This window comes from Bos grunniens, chromosome 22 (genome assembly GCF_055505025.1).
Source record: "Bos grunniens cultivar Pamir isolate PY7600 chromosome 22, Bosgru_T2T1.0, whole genome shotgun sequence".
NCBI classification, from domain to species: domain Eukaryota; kingdom Metazoa; phylum Chordata; class Mammalia; order Artiodactyla; family Bovidae; genus Bos; species Bos grunniens.
In genome coordinates, this window is record NC_141186.1 from 56,966,033 (window position 1) to 56,985,045 (window position 19,013).

Sequence of the window (19,013 nt, forward strand, 5' to 3'; positions counted from 1 at the left end):
CACGTTGAAAGCAAAAACCGACTGGCAGGCCCACAGCACAGCCTGACAGCCGCCCGAGAAAACAAGATGCTGGTTGTTAAATGGGGGGGTCTGACTGGCATGAGCACACGCGTGCAGAGCAGACGGCTGAGAGAGGCCTGGTGCTCAGCACAGACGAGTCCAGACCTCACTCTAATAAACTAAGGCACGAAGTGAAACAAAATATGTATGTACGTGCATATACACAAAATATGTATGTGTGTATATATAAGTGAGTCAAGCGGCTGGACACCCAGGAGAAACAGCACAGAAGAGGAAGCCTATTCCAAAGGAAAACACAAACCGAAGGTAAAAGCAAGGCCAACGGCGTTCCCCTGAGGTCTCTGGCCCCCGGGCTGTGTCCCAGCCCTGAAGCCTGGGCGGTCTTGGGTCCTAGCGCTGCACCTCCAGGGAGCTGCAGGAGCCGGGCAGGATGAGGCTGCACACGGCACCGCCGGGCCCTGCACGGTCTGCCCCGTAAGGCGGGGACCACACTGCAGAGCCAGGAGGGCCCGCCGACGGCTCAAGCAAGCCGGGCGGACCCAACATCGGCACACCCTCCGGTCGGCAAGGGCTCCAAAAAGGCACCGCGTCTGCCAGCGTCCTGGTGCCAGCGTCCTGGTGCCAGCGTCCTGGTGCCGGACTTCCCATTCTCTACGAGGAGCCCCTCCCTGCCGGGACAGCACCCTCAGCCCAGCTGTCTCCCAGCGGTTGAGCTCTGCCTGCTGGGGCGTGAGGCTGAAGGGGAGGCGGGAAGGAGATGCAAGTCCTTGGCTGAGTCCTCTGGCACACCCCACCCTCCCCTAGGACCCAGCACCCGCACCTTCTCTAGTTCCTCACTGCCCTAGCAACCAGAACAGAAAACGCGGGAATGCTGCCGGCTTGCGTAAATCTCTGTACCAAAAACTTAAAACATGGTGCGTTCGGGCCCTTTACGCAGATCTGGGGACTGTAAATGCCACCTGTCTTCGAGCCCAGTCCCTACGTTTTGTCTTCAGTCCCTGTGACCGCGTGCGTTGTGGCCCGCCTGCCTTCTCTGTGCATGGAATTTTGTACGTAAGAAGATTTGAGTGGGTTTCCATTTCCTTCTCCAGATCCCTGGACTGAAGTGGTGTTTGCTGCATTGGCAGGCGGTTTTACCACTCAGCATTTTGTGCACACATGCTCAGTTGCCTCAGCCATGTAAGAATCTTCGATCGTAGGACTCCCGCCTGCCAGGTTCCTCTGTCCGTGGGATTCTCCAGGCAAGAATACTGGAGTGGGTTGCCATGCCCTCCTCCAGGGGATCTTCCCCACCCAGGGATTGAACCTGCGTCTCTTGTATCTCCTATATTGGCAGGTGTGATTTTTACTAATAGTGCCACCTGGGAACCCCCTGACCCACCAGGGAAACCCCAAAAGACCCGTTCCAGGAGACAAGGAAACCCTGCCACTTGTGACATCCTGGATTGTCCCGGAGGGCATCATGCTAAGTGAAGACAGACAGGGAAGACACTGCAGGACCTCACACACACCTGGGGTTCTGGGCAAGAGTTACACAAATAGCAACGGAGTAGAAACATGGTAGCCAGGAACACAGTGCTGAAAAATAGGGGAAGCTGGTGAAAGGTTACAAACCCTCCCTGTAAGATGAGCACGTGTTTAATGTAAAACACAGTGACTGTGGCTGAGGACACTGCAGGGCACTGTGGAAACCGCTATGGAGACGGCAGACTCCACACGGACATCACCACGGTCAACTCGGAAATCAGACTGAGTGTATTCTTTGCAGCCAAAGATGTAGAAGCTCTACAGTCAGCAAAAACAAGACTGGGAGCTGGCTGTGGCTCAGATCATGAACTCCTTATTGCCGAATTCAGACTTTAATTTGAAGAAAGTAGGGAAAACCACTAGACCATTCAGGTAATGACCTAAATCAAATCCCTTACAATTATACAGTAGAAGTGAGAAATAGATTCAAGGGATTAGACCAGATAGAGTGCCTGAAGAACTATGGATGGAGATTTGTGACACTGTACAGGAGGCAGTGATCAAGACCATCCCCAAGAAAAAGAAATGCAAAAGGCAAAATGGCTGTCTAAGTAAGCCTTACAAATAGCCGAGAAAAGAAGAGAAGCTAAAGGCAAAGGAGAAAAGGAAAGATATACCCATCTGAATGCAGAGTTTCAACGAATAGTAAGAAGAGGTAAGAAAGCCTTCCTCAGTGATCAGTACAAAGAAATAGAGGAAAACAACAGAATGGGAAAGACTGGAGAGCTCTTCAAGGAAACCAGAGATACCAAGGGACCATTTCATGCAAAGATGGGCTCAATAAAGGACAGATGGTATGGACCTAACAGAAGCAGAAGATATTAAGAAGAAGGGGTAAGAATATACAGAAGAACTGTACAAAAAAGGTCTTAATGACCCAGATAACCACGATGGTGGGGTAACTCACCTAGAGCCAGACATCCTGGAATGTGAAGTCAGGTAGGACTTAGGAAGCATCATTAAGAACAAAGCTAGTCGAGGTGTTGGAATTCCAGTTGAGCTATTTCAAACCCTAAAAGATGATGCTGTGAAAGTGCTGCACTCAATATGCCAGCAAATTTGGAAAACTCAGCAGTGGCCACAGGACTGGAAAAGGTCAGTTCTCATTCCAATCCCAAAGAAAGGCAGTGCCAAAGAATGCTCAAACTACCACACAATTGCACTCACCTCACACGCTACTAAGTTAACGCTCTAAATTCTCCAAGCAAGACTTCAGCAATACGTGAACTGTGAACTTCCAGATGTTCAAGCTGGTTTTAGAAAAGGCAGAGGAACCAGAGATCAAATTGCCAACATCTGTTGGATAGTAGGAAAAAAACAAAAGAATTCCAGACAACCATCTACTTCTGCTTCATTGACTACCCTAAAGTTTTTTACTGTGGAGATCACTACAAACTGTGGAAAATTCTTCAAGAGATGGCAATACCAGACCACCTGACCTGCCTTTTGAGAAATCTGTATGCAGGTCAAAAAGGAACAGCTAGAACTGGACACTGAACAACAGACTGGTTCCAGACTGGGCAAGGAGAATGTCAAGGCTATATATTGTCACCCTGCTTATTTAACTTACATGCAGAATACATCGTGAAAAATGCCAGCCTGGGTGAATCACAAGCTGGAACCCAGGTTGTCGGCAGAAATATCAATAACTTGATATTATGCAGATGATACCACCCTAATGGCAGAAAGTGAAGAGGAACTAAAGAGTCTCTTGATGAGGGTAGAAAGAGGAGAGTGGAAAAACTGGCTTAAAACTCAACATCAAAAAACTAAGATCATGTCTTCCAGTCCCATTACCTCAGGGCAAATAGATGGGGAAAAAATGGAAATTGTGACAGACTTTATTTTCCTCTCTCCAAAAATCACTCCAGATTGTGACTGTAATCAAGAAATTAAAAGACACTTGCTCCTTGACAGAAAACCTATAACAAACCTAGAGAGACAGCCTATTAAAAAGCAGAGACATCACTTTGTCAACAAAGGTCTGTATACTCAGAGCTGTGATTTTTCCCGTAGGCACGGATAGATGTGGGAGGTGGACCATAAAGAAGGCCAAGCGCCAGAGAGCTGGTGCTTCTAATTGTGCTGGAGAAGACTCTCGAGGGTCCCGGGACAGCACAGAGATCCTACCGGTCAGTCCTAAAAGAGATCACCGTTTCCACAGTCACGGGAAGCACTGACGCTGAAGCTGAACCCCCAATGATCTGGCCACCTGATATGAAGAACTGACCCACTGGAAAAGACCCTGATGCTGGGAAAGACTGAAGGCAGGAGAAGGAGACGACAGAGGATGAGGTCGTTGGATGGCATCACCGACTCAGTGGACGTGAACTTGAGCACGCTTCAGGCGGTGACAGCTGGAAGCCTGCCCGGCATGCTGCAGTACATGGGGTCGCGAAGAGCCGGAGACAGCTCAGTGACTGAACAAGCTGCAGTGTCGATTATACCTCAGTCAAGCCGAGTTCTAAAACTGTACCACCACCTTGTTAGCCTTACGTATGTAAATATAATGCATGTGTATTACATCTGTACCACAAAGATGCTAATAGGGAGGTAACTGCATTTCATGTATGGCAATAGGAGTATTAACTGCCTGAAAAATTAGGAATACATTGTAATCCCAAGTAAAAAAAACAGTTAAGAAAAAAGAGAAGCTTAAAGATGTCAGTTAAAATGGAATTCTAAAAAAAATATTCAAAATAGCTCTCAGTTGTAAACAGTAGCGGTGTCCTTCAGCAGAGGAGGGGATCAGCGCTTCAGCAGGCAGGCCTGCTCTCGTGGCTTTGGTATGTGTGTGTTTCAGCATCACGAGTCACGGTCTGAGTGTGTGTGAGTTCCCGGCAACCCTCAGGCCCAGCGGGACGGGGTCAGCAGACAGGTGATGGAGTCAGGAGGTGGGCCCTCAGGAGGGGGAGCAGCGCTCCTGCAGGGGGCCCCGTGAGCTCCTTCACCCTCCCAGCACGTGAAGACGCGGCGAGGGGGTGCGGGCCCTCACCGGAACCTGACCGTGCCGGCACGCTGATCTCGGACTTCCCGGCCTCCAGAACTGCAACAGTGAGCACGCCTGTGGTTTTTAAGTCCCCTGGTCTGTGCCATTTCATTACAGCATCCGAAACAGGCTGAGAAACCACATACAGGGAGATGCACCGTGGGCACATCCTAGCCCCTGGTTCCGGGGACAGGGCCCTCCTCTGGAGAAACCACGTCTGCTGACGCAGCGAGAGATCTCGAGAGGGGCTTGTCCTGGGTTAATGGGAGGGTCTCACAGGAGAGCCCCACCGGGGCCAGAAGGGAGAGAAGCAGGGGAGAAGGCAGAGGCAGAGGGGTGCTGCCCCCCGAGGCCGGGAGAGGCCTGGAGCCCCTGGGGAGCCACGCCTGCCCACACCTGGTTTTGGGCTCCCGGCCTGCACACCGTGGGCGCCAGTGTCCGCTGTTCCTAGCCCCCAGTCTGGTCGTATTCCAGCAGCCACGGGAGACAAAGCCCAGGGTTCTGCCAACCGTCACCGGTGCCCCCGCAACACGGTTCAGATTCCATCCTCGCAACACAGCCCGCAGGAAGCACAGCCAGCCCTTCAGTCCAGACCAGACCACCACACAAACAGCACACGAGTGCGGGGAGGACCGACCGTCCGGAGCTCTTCTCACGCCTGTCAGTGGCCGGTCACTCAGCGGTGCCTGTTGCCTCCTCTTTCCCAGTGCTAAACCCTCAAGAGATTTGACAAAAACTGATAAAGAAGAAACTGGCCAACAAAGACAGACACGCAGCCAAGCAAATGCAGAGTGGCAACACTGAAGTGAGAGTGAAATCCGGCTTCTCAGCCCTCACCACATTCAGGGCCCCAGCAAATTCATCCTGATTCTCCCGCACAGACGGAGAATCCAGGTCTGTTCCAGAAACCTCCATGCCTCCCATCACATCCCCCACCTGCTGTATCTCGCCTGGCTTGTTGTAACAGGCCGACTGGTCTCCCTGCTTCCCCTCTGTCTCCTCTTTATTTGCAGTGGTTCAGTCACAGGTCACGTCACTCCTCTGGTTAAAAGCCTATGACGACAGCCCACCTCAGCCAGAATAAAAGCGGGGTCTCCCCAGTGCCCCCAGCCCTACATGATGTGGCCCACCCTCCCTTCTCAGCTCGCACAGCAGACGCGCTCCGGCTGCAGGCCTTCTCCGCAGGGACCACCCCTCCCTCGGATGGCCTCCTCAGCCACGTGGACACGGCCACTGCCTCCCCTTCTCAAGGCCTCTGCTTCCTTTGCCGAGGTGCTCCAGGCTCCACCACGGACACCGCGACCCCTCCCTTCCTGTCCCCATTCCCAGGCTTGTTTCTCTCCTTCGTCCCACCGGCTAACATCCTGTTTATCTCACTTGTTCACTTCATTCAGTGGAGCGAGAACGGTGCGCGGGTTGGGATGTCTGTCCTCTGTTTGAAGCCGTATCCCCAGCAACTAGAAAGAGTCTGTCATTCAGACCCTCACTGCCATTTGCTGAATCAGTGATCAGGCACGACGGGTCTACCTCAGCATTACAAGCAGGATTTCAGGGGCATACTGCTCAGCTTAAGAACCGAAAGGCAAGCCCACTTCACCCCAGCCACGCTCATCTCCACGCCCCCAGAGCCCGGCCCGCCGCCTGAGAGAGAGCAGACGCCGAGTGGCCTCAGGCCCCCACAGTGGAGGCCCTACACGCTGCGCGACGGGACGAGCCGGGCCGCCACCAAACCACGCGTGCGCTCACGGCACTTACCCCATTCCCTGTTTGAAAGCTTCGATCAGCTCGTTCTTTTTGTTCTGATCTTCTACCCAGTACACACTTGGAATTACAAACTCTGATATCACGCGGCATTCTGGACAAGACCTGCAACGAGAAGCAGGTCAGGAAGGGAGAGACTCAGCCACAAACCCTGTGCCCACTCCCCACTAGACCCCGCGCCCACTCCCCACTAGACCCTGTGCTCAAGTGTGTGACCAGCCGGTGTCTCTCACCCCTGAATTCTAAAAGGTACAAACACAATCCTCTAAGCCTAATTTACAGTTAAAACATGTTCAACAGTAAAAAGACAACCTAATTTTAAAATGGGGAAAGCACCGAGTAGGCACTTCTCCACAATGGCCAACAAGCACAGAAAACGATGTTTAATACCATTCATTAGATATGGGGGAAACGCAAATTAAAACCATACTAAGGAATCACTTCACACTCGCTATGATGGCTAACATCAGAAATCAAGACAATTTCAAAATAACTGTTGGCAAGAACGTGGAGAAACTGGAATCCTCCTATGTTGCTGAAAGTGATAAGTTAAAGTGAAAGTCACTCAGTCGTGTCCGACTCTTTGTGACCCCATGGACTATACAGTCCATGGAATTCTTGAGGCCAGAATACTGGACTGGGTAGCCTTTCCCTTCTCCAGAGCGTCGTCCCAACCCAGGGATTGAACCCAGGTCTCCCACATTGCAGGCAGATTCTTTACCAGCTGAACCACAAGGGAAGCCCGAGAACACCGGGGTGGGTAGCCTGTCTCTTTTCCAGCGGATCTTCCCGACCCAGGGATTGAACCAGGGTCTCCTGCATTGCAGGCGATTCTTTACCAGCTGAGCTATCAGGGAAGCCCTGGGGATGCAGAATGGTTCACCCATTTTTTTTTTAACAGACTAAGAGCTTCGGGCTTTCTTTATCTGGCTGTGCTGGTCGTAGCTGCAGCACACGGAGCCCAGTGGCGCACAGGCCGGGAGCCGCGGGTGCCGGCTTGGCTGCTCCAAGGCATATGGGACCTCAGGTCCCTGAGGCGGGGCTGAACCCACGTCCCTTGCATTGCAAAGTGGGATGCTCACCTCTGGACCACCAGGGGCGTCCCTGGTTCAGCCACTTTGGATAGCAGTCTGGCAGGTTCTCAAAACGTTAAACACAGAGTTTCCATATGCTCAGCAACTGCGCTCCTAAGTGTATACCCAGAAGTACTGAAAACAGCAGGCAAACAAATACACAAATATTCACAAGCACTCTAGCTGTAACAGCCAAAAATGAAAACAACCCGGACGCTCATCAACTGGTGAACACATAAACAAAACGCGGCCTAGGCACAGAACGGAATACTACTCGGTCACTAAAGCGAACAGTATGTTGACTCATGTTACAACAGAGGTGAACTCTGAAAACACGCTGAGTTGAGAAGCCAAACAGAAAGGCCTGCTTATTGTAGGATTCCACTTCACGTGTCCAGAACAGGCAAATTCACAGAAATACTGATTTACTGATTGAAATCAACCTTGAATATTCATTGGAAGGACTGATGCGGAAGCTGATGCTCCAATACTTTGACCACCTGATGAATGGACTCATTGGAAAAGACCCTGATGCTGGGAAAGATTGAAGGCAGGAGAAGGGGACGACAGAAGATGAGATGGTTGGATGGCATCACCGACTCAAAGGACATGAGTCCGACCAAGTTCTGTGAGATGGTGAAGGGCAGGGAGGCCTGGCGTGCTGCAGTCATGGGGTCACAGACAGCCGGACTGAACAGCAGCAAAGCAGTCACCAGGGGCTGGAAGGAGGGAACAGGCAGTGACTCAAAGCAGAGTTTTTTCTTTTTAAGATGATGAAAACGTTCTAAAAATAGACTATACTGACAGCTGCACCACTCTGAATATAATAAAAGTCCTCTGAACTGTGTATTTTATCTCAATAAAGCTGTTATCTCACCACACAAATGTGTGACTTTAGACCAGTCACCTGACCTCACCATGAGTCACCATGTGAGTTTCCCAACACAAATCGAGGGTGATGATCACGGGGTCACTGAGAGAATGACGACGTGACGAGTGGAAGTCTCTCGCGCTGCCCAACACGTGGCGGCTTCTCCCTGTGGGCGAGTTCTGCTCCCTCCCACTAAGGAGCTGAAGACTCCCATGTTCCGATGTGAGTTCTCGCTCAGTAGAGCTGGGACAAAGCCCTGTGCCAGCTCAGAGGACACTTCCAGTGTCAGATGCCATGTGAAATGTGCTACATGCGCTACTTCATTTAGGCTTCAAGTGACCCCTATTTGACAGATGAAAAAAAAAACAGGCAACTGTCCTAAGGGCGGACCACCAGTTACGTGAGCACCAGAGTCCAGGGGGCCTTCTCACACAGGGGCGCCTGCTGAGGTCCCCCCGACACTGCAGATGCCTGCAGGAACTGACACCCACATTTAACAGGAGAAGGCATCTGGGCTCGGGGGGCTCTGTGACTTGCTCAAGGCCCTGCAGCCTGCAAGACGAGGGAAGGCTTCAGAGCGGACGGAAGAAGGTCCTGGGTCGAACCTCCTCCCAGTGCCTACAGCTCAGACCCCAGCCGCACTTACTTGATGATGGGGTTCTCGAACTGCTTGGCGCAGCGCCACTGGCGGATGCAGGACAGGCAGTACGTGTGGCTGCAGCTGGACAGGATCCCAAACCTGCGCTCCGAGGCCGACGCCTTCTCCAGGACCACCTCCATGCAGATGCTGCACACCTTGTCCTGGCTCGCCTGGAGGGCGAAGGCCTTCTCCATCTCGTGCTCGAACGCTGCCATGCAGACCTGACGCACGGAGTGGGGAGCCTGAGGTTCGGGAGCAGCTGGGCCCACGCGGCCAGCTCGGGCCGGGGACCAAGGCTGCCAGGCAGGGCCTGCGTGCGGGACAGTGCGCTCTCAGGCCACCACTGGCTCGGCCTCTGCCCTCCAGCACTGCTCCTGGGTCGCCTCCAGTTTAAACCCGAGATCAGAGGCCCGAGAAGGCTGCAGGGCCAACGTGGGGTCACGGAGGTTGCCAGGACTGTCACCCTGGTGTCCTGGCCCCTTGGGCACTGCCCTTCCCCACACCAACACCAGACACGGTGAGCAATTCTTAAGCTAAAACATCGGGCTGACAGGCCAGGGTCGGAGGTCGTCAGCATCACCTCCTCCCAGGAGCAGCAGTCACCAGACGCACCCCTCCACTCTGGAAGCAGGTGAACACATCCCGGAGCAGCACCACGTGCCAGGCACCGGAGTCAACGCGAGGGATACGCAGCCCTAGGCCCTGGCACCGTGGACGCACACCGGGCACTGCATCCCTGGGAGGAGGGCAGCTCTCAGCGGTGCTCACCTCCACAAGCCCTGGAGATGGCGGAGGGTGCAGCCCACCCACAGCCTGTGCTGAGGAGAGGCCTCCAGAAGACGCTGGAGCCTCCGGCCCTGCACGGTCCCTCCCAGCAGCGGGCTCCTCACACTCTCCGGGGCCGGCCTGGCTGGCCAGGCCCAGGATGCAGGTATTACTGGCAGAAAGACGCGGACAGAGCTACCAAGGATTTCATCACCCAGTGCGCCCCCCACTCCTTCAGACGCGTTCACGTCAAGCCGGGCACTGTACCTTCTCGTGAGCTTTCCTCTGCTCGGGGTCGAAGGGGTGCAGGACGCGTAGCCTACAGATCTCGCACACGTCCCCATGCAGGTAGACACACGCATCCCCAAAGCGGCACTCCCCGGCGGCCGCATAGGGGCACAGCTGCTGCCCGCCGCCGTACGAGCTGCCAGCCTCCAGGTCGTCCAGGCCGCTCCGGATGGCGTCCAGGTAGGAGTGCGGCCTCAGCTCGGGGCCGCTCTGTGCGTCGCTGCAGCCCCCGGGGCTACTCCCCACGCCAGGGCAGGTCCTGTCTTCAGCCATGCCGGAGAGATCTGAAGAGAAAATGCCCAGCACACAGACTTGTGAACACCGGCCCCACCTTTCTAGGAAGCCATCAGTCAAAACCTGACAAATTAACCCTGACTTTGGGAGTTTCACCCTTGGGAATGTATGGAAAAAAAATAAAGGCCAGAGGGGAAAAAATGTTCAGTGATATTACTTAGAATTGTAATAAAAACCAAAAAGCCATAATTGGCAACACAGGGAAACAGCAAAGCAGACGGTGATACATTTATATAAAAGAAGGTGAAAGTTGCTTTTTAAAAACGGCAAGTATGGAAATGTCAACACACGGACCAGTTACACTTGAAAAAAGAGAAAAAGTCACATGGAATCCAGAATGATGTCAACAGGATTACAGAGACTTCCTTTTCACCAGTCACTTTACGGTGAGGAGACTAAAGATCCGGGGCAGGTTTCTGGCCCTTCAGCCACCATCCACCTCTCAGCCAGGAGCTGCCGCTGCCCCGGCACACACTCCTAACCTCCTCAGAGGGGGTATCTATGGGACGGACCTGTTGTTCGCTTAGTAGGGTATCTGCCTATCTTATGCTGAACAATTTCCAGAAGTAGAAACTCCTTCACCTGCTGAGAACCAGCCAATAAAAACAACTACAGTTTGTAGTCTCTGAACAGGCAGACCCTGTTCCAGGGCACAGACCACTCCTCAAACTGTGACGGGCTGTTCTGTTTCTGAAAGTGCAACTGGTTCAGCGTGAGGACTAAGACTGTGAACCGACGGAGAAGGGAAACAGCGAAACACGCACTTCATCAAAATGTGGAGCTCTGCGACGAGCAGCCTGCGGCCTCTCAGAGCTAGGCCGGCACCCCACGAGGTGTCAGCAGCGGCCCTTCCCCACCTCGGGCACGAGGCCAGACGTGTGGCCCGAGCACCCTGCAGCAGAGGAGGCTGTTCTCAGGGGGCTCTTGGTAGGTGCTGAGGGGCCCTGACAGGGAAGCGTAGAACGCAAGGGTGCTGTTCAAAGGGGAGACAGGGCTGCGCCTACTCACTTCGGTCTCTCAGTACCAACGTCCTTTTCTCACGCTTCCCAGGCTCGTGTAAGTTAGTCTTCACGATTGATGCAGTGAGCTCAGAAGCAGGGCGAGGGCTGTGGAAACCCGGGGAGGGCACCCCGTGGGGCATGGTGCCCACGGCCCCACCAGCCGCAGCAGAGGGCCTCGTGTGATCATACCTGAGGAAGACACACGCAGAGGCATCAGGACCCCCACACGCACACGCCTCACCCGCCCCAGGCCGCAGCGGCTCCCCTTCTGCTCCATCTGCGCACGTGGACAGGGAGACAGTCTTCTCCTGTACTTTAATCGATAAAACTCTTACCAACTGGTAAGAACTGCCTGGCAATTCAGAGTGGGTGGTACACTGCTGTCTCTTACTTCCTCTGAGTGCCCTTGTGGAACTTGAGTGGGATGGACGTGCTGCCCAGACCACGCGGAGCCCAACCCGCCAGGAGATGCTGGCTGTTCCCTGGACTCCTGGGGGCGCCCGCTGGCGGGAGCAGAGCAGGGCGGGCCAAGTGCCCGCGTCCAGGGAACACAGGGAGGGACAGAGGGCGCCCCCGGTCTAGGAGGCAGAGCAGCCGCTCTATGTGTGCACAGGGAAAAGGCACCTACAGACGGCGGTTTCAAATGAAGACTCCGTGCGCATAATGTTTGCTGTGCGGGTGCTCACACAAAAAGCTGGAAGCCACTTACGTCTCTAAAAGTAGCTAACATAGGAAGAGTTAAATGATGGTACATCAACATTACGGAAAGTTATAAAATTACAGTTAGTACGTAACAGTGGCAGCACTGGGAAGAGCTTATGACACGTTATTAAAAAAAGGCAAGACAAAATCTTAGGTATACTGTGAATGCAAATTCATAGTTACAGACTCTTAAGAACGGGCCTGAAAGTGACTTTGGAAAATTAAAATTGTTTTTAGGGCACTAAGTTTGAGGTTTCCAAATTATTTTTGTACACTCCTTTTGAAGTTCTCCCCTCATCAAGACCCAAGGTCCAGATGAAGGATCTAAAGCCCGAGCGCCAGCTGAGGGTGCGGCTGGCGCAGGCGCGGCTCTTGCCTGCAACGCGCCCCGTAGGCGCAGCAGCCCTTCTGGTAGTATTTGCAGACGGTGGACGGCTTGCTGTTCGCCAAGTCGTGTGAGAACAGGCACTGGCTTCCTTCCCGACACACACCGTGCATAAAATACCTGGAGAGAAAGCGGAGGCACAGGGCTTTTAGAAGCACACTTCACTTTCCAAATCACCATATTCTTGAACCAAGTACACAAACACACACTCTCCATACACTGTGTGTTAAGTGGGCACTGCAGATACCCGTGTGTCCTTGACTCGAAGACACAGTGATTTTAGGCACACCACAGCTAGTTCCATGGCAGTGTTTCAAGAAGAAAAATGATCCCACATATTTCTATCTTACAATACATCCTCTTGATCTAAGAAATGTTACCCGCATAAAATGCGAGCCTCCTAACTGAGAAAGTACACGCTGAAGACCCACTCCGTTCTCACGGAGTTTAAGGGTCTGCTTGTACAGAAGCCAGAGATCTGGGCTCAAGCCCCAGTGGCGTCAGCTATCAGCACGTCGCAAAACCAGCTTTGGTGGGCCCTGCTGCTGCTGCTGCGTCGCTTCAGTCGTGTCCGACTCTGTGCAACCCCAGAGACGGCAGCCCACCAGGCTCCCCCGTCCCTGGGATTCTCCAGGCAAGAGTACTGGAGCGGGGTGCCAGTGCCTTCTCCGAAACTTACACTACCTACCCTACTAAACCGTGCTAAGGACCACACAGAACAGCACAGCACCAAGACAGTCACCAGTAAGAACGTCCACTAAGTCATCCAATTCCAGCCCTGAAGGAGCCACAGGGAGGCTCTGTCCAGCCAGAGTAGAGGCCTCACTGAAGACTCAAGAGCGAACTGGAGCGGGAGGTGCTTTGACATTAAGGGCAAACACATTCTCAAATACAGAGATTTTAGATCTGCCCCAGTAATGTTTAGAAAAAGAGAGAAAAGCTTCAAAACGAGCTAAATGATAGCAAATAACTTACTGGCAGTTAAAACAAACTTTAACATTCTGTGAGGGAGAATAAAATCTAAATGCTCAAAAACACAACATTTGGCATTCAATCGAAAATTACTGGATATACCAAAAAGCAGGAAAATGTGACCCCCAACCAGGAGGACAATCGGTCAATAACAGGAATGGCCGGTGATAGACTCAGGAGACAAGGATTTAATTACAGCCATCACAGGTTGTGTTCAGTATGCTGGAGGCTTTAAGGGAAACACAAAGATAACATGAGAAGCGGACAATGTAACAGAGAACCGAAGGGGACTTCCACAACAGATGAACCGAAGGCAACGGCACACACGACATGACGCTACAGCACGGCACCAGAGCACTGAGAAGCCTCAGAAGGCCTGCAGACACGCGCAGACCACACACACTGAAGGACAGAGGGGAAGAGAGGCTTTTGCTTCCAGCTAGGAGGAGCATGGAACTTGTCCTTCCACTATGAAAAACTAGGAAACAGAACAAAACATATCAAACAACTGCTTTCACACATGGACAAAAGGCAGCACCAGACTGGCCTTGAAGGCGAACAAAGGCACCAAGCCCGGCTTCCTGCCGCGAGGCATGTCTGGGCCTGGAGCAGGGAGGGCGACCCCAAGCAGAGCCCTGCGGTCTTGCCGAGATGAAGAGACAGAAACTGCAGTTCAAGGAGGCAGAGGGAGGCTCTTTTCAAAGCCTATAAATAGAATTACACGTGTACAGTGACTGACTTTTGATAAAGGTGTCAAGGTAATTCAACAAATGATGTTGGACCCAGTATACACATGAAAAAACAAAAAACATCATGTCTGCTGATGCTCCCCAATGTGAGTGAAGGATACAACACCACGGCCACGTATCCTAGCCCAAAACACTCAAACCTGAATCCAACAAAACTGTGGATCTACACATCAAAGAATAAAATACCTAGGGATAAACCTACCTAAGGAGACAAAAGAAGTACTCCAAACACTGTAAGAACACATAAACAGATGGAAAGATATACCATGTTTGTGGACTGGAAGAATCAATGTTGTCAAAATGACTATACTACCCAAGGCAATCTACAGATTCAATGCAATCCCTATCAAATTTCCAATGGCGTTTTTCACAGAAATAGAACAAAAATCTCAAAATCTGTATGTAGACACAAAAGACCCCAAATAGTCAAAGCAATCTTGAGAAAGAAAAACAGAGCTGGAGGAGTCAGGTGCCCGGACTTCAGTCTATACTACAAAGCTACAGTCATCAAAACAGTATGGCACTGGTACAAACCGAGAAATACACGTCAATGGACCAGGATGGAACACCCAGAAATAAGCCCAAACCAAGAAATACACGTCAATGGACCAGGACGGAACACCCAGAAATAAGCCCAAACCGAGAAATACACGTCAATGGACCAGGGCGGAACACCCAGAAATAAGCCCAAACCGAGAAATACACGTCAATGGACCAGGGCGGAACACCCAGAAATAAGCCCAAACCGAGAAATACACGTCAGTGGACCAGGACGGAACACCCAGAAATAAGCCCATGTGCCTACGGTCAACCCATCTATGACAAAGGAGTAAGACTACACAATGCTGGAAAGACAGTCTCTTCAACAAATGGTGCTGGGAAAACTGGGCAATCACATGCAAAAAAATGACAACAGATCATCTTTAACTCCGTATACAATAATAAGCTCAAACATAAAGACCTAAATGAGACCAGATACTATAAAACTCCTAGAGGAAAACACAGGCAGAATACTCTCTGCAACACATCACAGCAACATCTTTTTCTGATCCATCTCCCAGAATAATTGAAATAAAAACAAAAATAAACAAATGGGACCAACTCAAACTCAAAAGCTTTAGCACAGCAAAGGAAACTATCAACAAAACGAAAAGACAACTCACAGATTGGGAGAAATATTTGCAAATGATGTGACAGATAAGGGATTAGTCATGATCAGAATATATACAAACAGCTCATGATACTTAAGAGTATCAAAACAATCAACTCACTCAAAAAATGGGAAGAAGACCTAAATAGACATTTCTCCAAAGACACACAGATGGCCAATAGGCACACAAAAAGATGTTCAGGATCACTAATCATTCAAGAAATGCAAGTCAAAACTACAATGAGATCTCACATCCACCAGAATGGCTATCATAAAAAAAATCCACAATCAATCACTGCTGAAGAGGGTATGAAGAGAAGGGAACCATCCTACCCTGTTGGTGGGAATGTAGACTGGTACAGCCATTATAGAGAACAGTACAGAGGTTCCTTAAAAAACTAAAAATAGAGCTACCGTATGACCCTGCAATCCCACTCCTGGGCGTGCACAGACGGATAAAAACATGATCCAAAAGGATACGAGCACCCCAGTGTTCACTGCAGCACTGTTCACAGCAGCCAAGACAGGGGAGCAACCTGAATGCCCATCGACAGGAGAATGGATAAAGAAAACACGGCACATACAACATGAGGGATGTGACTCAGACATTAAAAAAGCATGCAATGACACAATTTACAGCAACCACGGATGGACCCAGAGAGTATCCTACCGAGTGAAGTCCGTCAGACAGAGGAGAAGAAATACCATGTGACAGCCCTTACATGTGGAATCTAAAAGGAAATTATACAAGTGAACTTACAAAATAGAAACTCACAGACTTAGAAAATGAGCTTATGGTTGCTGAGGGGAAGGAAGAGTTAGGGAGTTTGGGATGGCCATGTACATACTGCTGTATCTTAAATAGATAACCAACAAGGACCTACTGTATAGCGCGTGGGAACTCTTCAATGCTATGTGACAGGCTGGATAGGAGCGGGGCTTGAGATCCAACCAGTCCATCCTAAAGGAGATCAGTCCTGGGTGTTCATTGGAAGGAATGATGCTAAAGCTGAAACTCCAATACTTTGGCCACCTCATGCGAAGAGCTGACTCATTGGAAAAGACTCTGATGCTGGGAGGGATTGGCGGCAGGAGGAGAAGGGGACGACAGAGGATGAGATGGCTGGATGGTATCACCAACTCGATGGACGTGAGTCTGAGTGAACTCCGGGAGTTGGTGATGGACAGGGAGGCCTGGCGTGCTGCGGTTCATGGGGTCGCAAAGAGTCGGACACGACTGAGCGACTGAACTGAACTGGGGGAGAATGGATACATATATATGCATGACTGAGTCCCTTTCCTGTTCACCTGGAACTGTTACAACATTGTTAATTGGTTATACCAAAATACAAAATAAAAAATTCAAGAAAACCCCGAACTGCAGATCTTTGAGTTTATAGGAAATTCAGGAGGATTGGGAACAAACTAAAAGACTTCATGATGAAGCAACCAGATAAATACAAAAGAGGAGACAGCATGTGGGGCAGGTCTCTTTACCAAGCAAGTGTCATGGGAAAAGAGTAAGGGGAGAGGGCCTTGGTCTGGAAAACAGTTTGGCAGTTTCTTAAAACTTAAACATAAATTTACCACAGGACTCAGCGATTCCATTCCTAGGTGTTGACCTGTCTACCCAAGAAAGATGAAAGCATGTTCAAACAAATACTTGGACAGGGACATTCGTAGCAACGTCATTCATAATAGAGTGAGAACTCTGACATTCCATCAAGTGGTGAAGGGATAAACCAACTGAAACACCCACATGGTGGGGTACTATCTGGCAACAGAAAGGACACTGATGCGCGCTACAAGGACGAAGGGCGAGCACATCAGAGCGCGTGAAATAGGGCAGACACAGAAGACCGCACGCTGCGTGGATTCACTTACATGTAGTGTTAAAAGGGGCACGTCTATAGGGACAGAATGGTCCTGATACAGACTACTGTGCAGCTTCTACAGGCTACACACAGACACAGTCCCTATGAATGCTATGAAAATTATACTTCAATAAAGCTGTCAAATTGCACTAGCTTAGTAGACAGAATATAAGGTATGCAATAACCAGTGCAATATTTGGTCCTGGATTATATTCTGGTTTGGACAAAGCAGCTCCAAAAAACACCTGTGGCCCTGGAAAAGGCAATGGCAACCTGCTCCAGTCTTCTTGCCCGGGAAATCCCAAGGACAGAGGAGCCTGGTGGGCTGCAGTCCATGTGGTCGCAGAGAGTCAGACCCGCCTTAGCGACTGAACAGCAACGAAGCGGAACAGAACAGTGAGTACACGTGAAATAAAGTGCTCAGTGAAAATGGGGAAAGCCTGCAGGACAAATGAAGGAACCTGAGCACAGATGTGCACAGACGAGACATCAGATAATTTACTGACATGGAAACTGAAGAGTGCTAACTGAGAAAAGCGTATCACGAAACAGAATACAGAGTAAAATGGTGCAGTCGTCACTGTGCGAAACAGTACAGCGACTCCTCAAAAATTAAAAACAGAACCGCCATACGACTCAGCAATTCCACTCCTGGGGATACACACAGATGAACTGGAAACAAGAACTCAAGTATTTGTACACCCCACATGATTCACAACAGACAAAAGGTGAAAACAACCCAAGTGTTAACCCAGGGACGAATGGAAAAAACAACATGTGGTTTGCACAGGCAAGGAAGGAAAGCTGACAGTCGCTACCCATGGAAGGCCTTCGAGGTGTTATGTAAGTGGTGACACCAGACACGAAAAGACAAGCAGCACAGAACCCACTCCCACGAGGTGCTCAGAACAGCCAGACTCACAGAGGAGAGCAGACGGCGGCTGCCAGGGGCTGGGGAGGCAGATGGAGAAGCTAAGTGTTTAAAGGGGACAGGTTCGGTTTGGGGGTTGGAAGAGTTCTGGAGGTGGATGGTGGAGATGAGCGCACGAGTGTGCATGTACCTACCACTGAACTGCACACTGAAATATGGTTAAGACGGCACATTGTTGTTGTGTACATTTTACCACAAATTTTAAAACATACAGTATGCTCTCACACACACACATATTCGCATTTCAAAATGCAGAAAGGTATTTCTGCCATGAATATACACTACTTCTGTAAGAGTAAATGATGGTTGTTTTAGTTTTTAAAAATTATAGAGTATTAAATACTGGGGAGAGTGTGTTTAAAAAAAAACAAACATAAATGCTCAGTATAATACCTATCCAACCCCAAAGTTCACCTCTTATTCAGTTCAGTCCCTTAGTTGTGTCTGACTCTTTGTGACCCCATGAATCGCAGCACACCAGGCCTCCCTGTCCATCACCAACTCCTGGAGCCCACCCAAACTCACGTCCATCGAGTTGGTGATGCCATCCAACCATCTCATCCTGTCATCCCCTTCTCCTCCTGCCTTCAATCTTTCCCAGCATGAGGGTCTTTTCCAATGAGTCAGTTCTTCACATCAGATGGCCAAAGTTTTCGAGTTTCAGCTTCAGCATCAGTTCTTCCAATGAATATTCAGGACTGATTTCCTTTAGGATGGACTGGTTTGAGCTGACTCACTGGAAAAGACCCTGATGCTGGGAAAGACTGAAGACAGAAGAAGGGGATGACAGAGGATGAGATGGTTGGATGGCATCACTGACTCACGGACATGAGTTTGAGCAAGTTCTGGTAGTTGGTGATGGACAGGAAGGCCTGGCGTGCTGGAGTCCATGGGGTTGCAAAGAGTCGAACGTGACTGAGCAACTGAACTGAACTGATCCTGGCCCCACGCATCAGAACAAGACCCAGTTTCCCCCTCAGTCAGTCTCTCCCATCAGGAAGCTTCCATAGGCCTCTTATC

The 19,013-nt window shown here is 50.7% G+C and overlaps 1 protein-coding gene across 3 annotated transcripts in view; it reads right to left on the reverse strand.

The window, feature by feature from the left end:
• Window positions 1-19,013, reverse strand: part of MKRN2 (makorin ring finger protein 2) — a 38,005-nt gene that overhangs the window by 6,645 nt on the left and 12,347 nt on the right. For all 3 annotated transcript variants that reach the window (XM_086368693.1, XM_086368692.1, XM_086368694.1), the window contains exons 2-6: window positions 12,309-12,437; window positions 11,238-11,419; window positions 9,915-10,219; window positions 8,889-9,103; window positions 6,293-6,403 (exon numbers count right to left, since the gene is read on the reverse strand). In XM_086368693.1, the coding sequence (XP_086224819.1) occupies window positions 6,293-6,403; window positions 8,889-9,103; window positions 9,915-10,219; window positions 11,238-11,419; window positions 12,309-12,437 (942 nt within the window). The remainder of the gene's footprint in view (window positions 1-6,292; window positions 6,404-8,888; window positions 9,104-9,914; window positions 10,220-11,237; window positions 11,420-12,308; window positions 12,438-19,013) is intronic.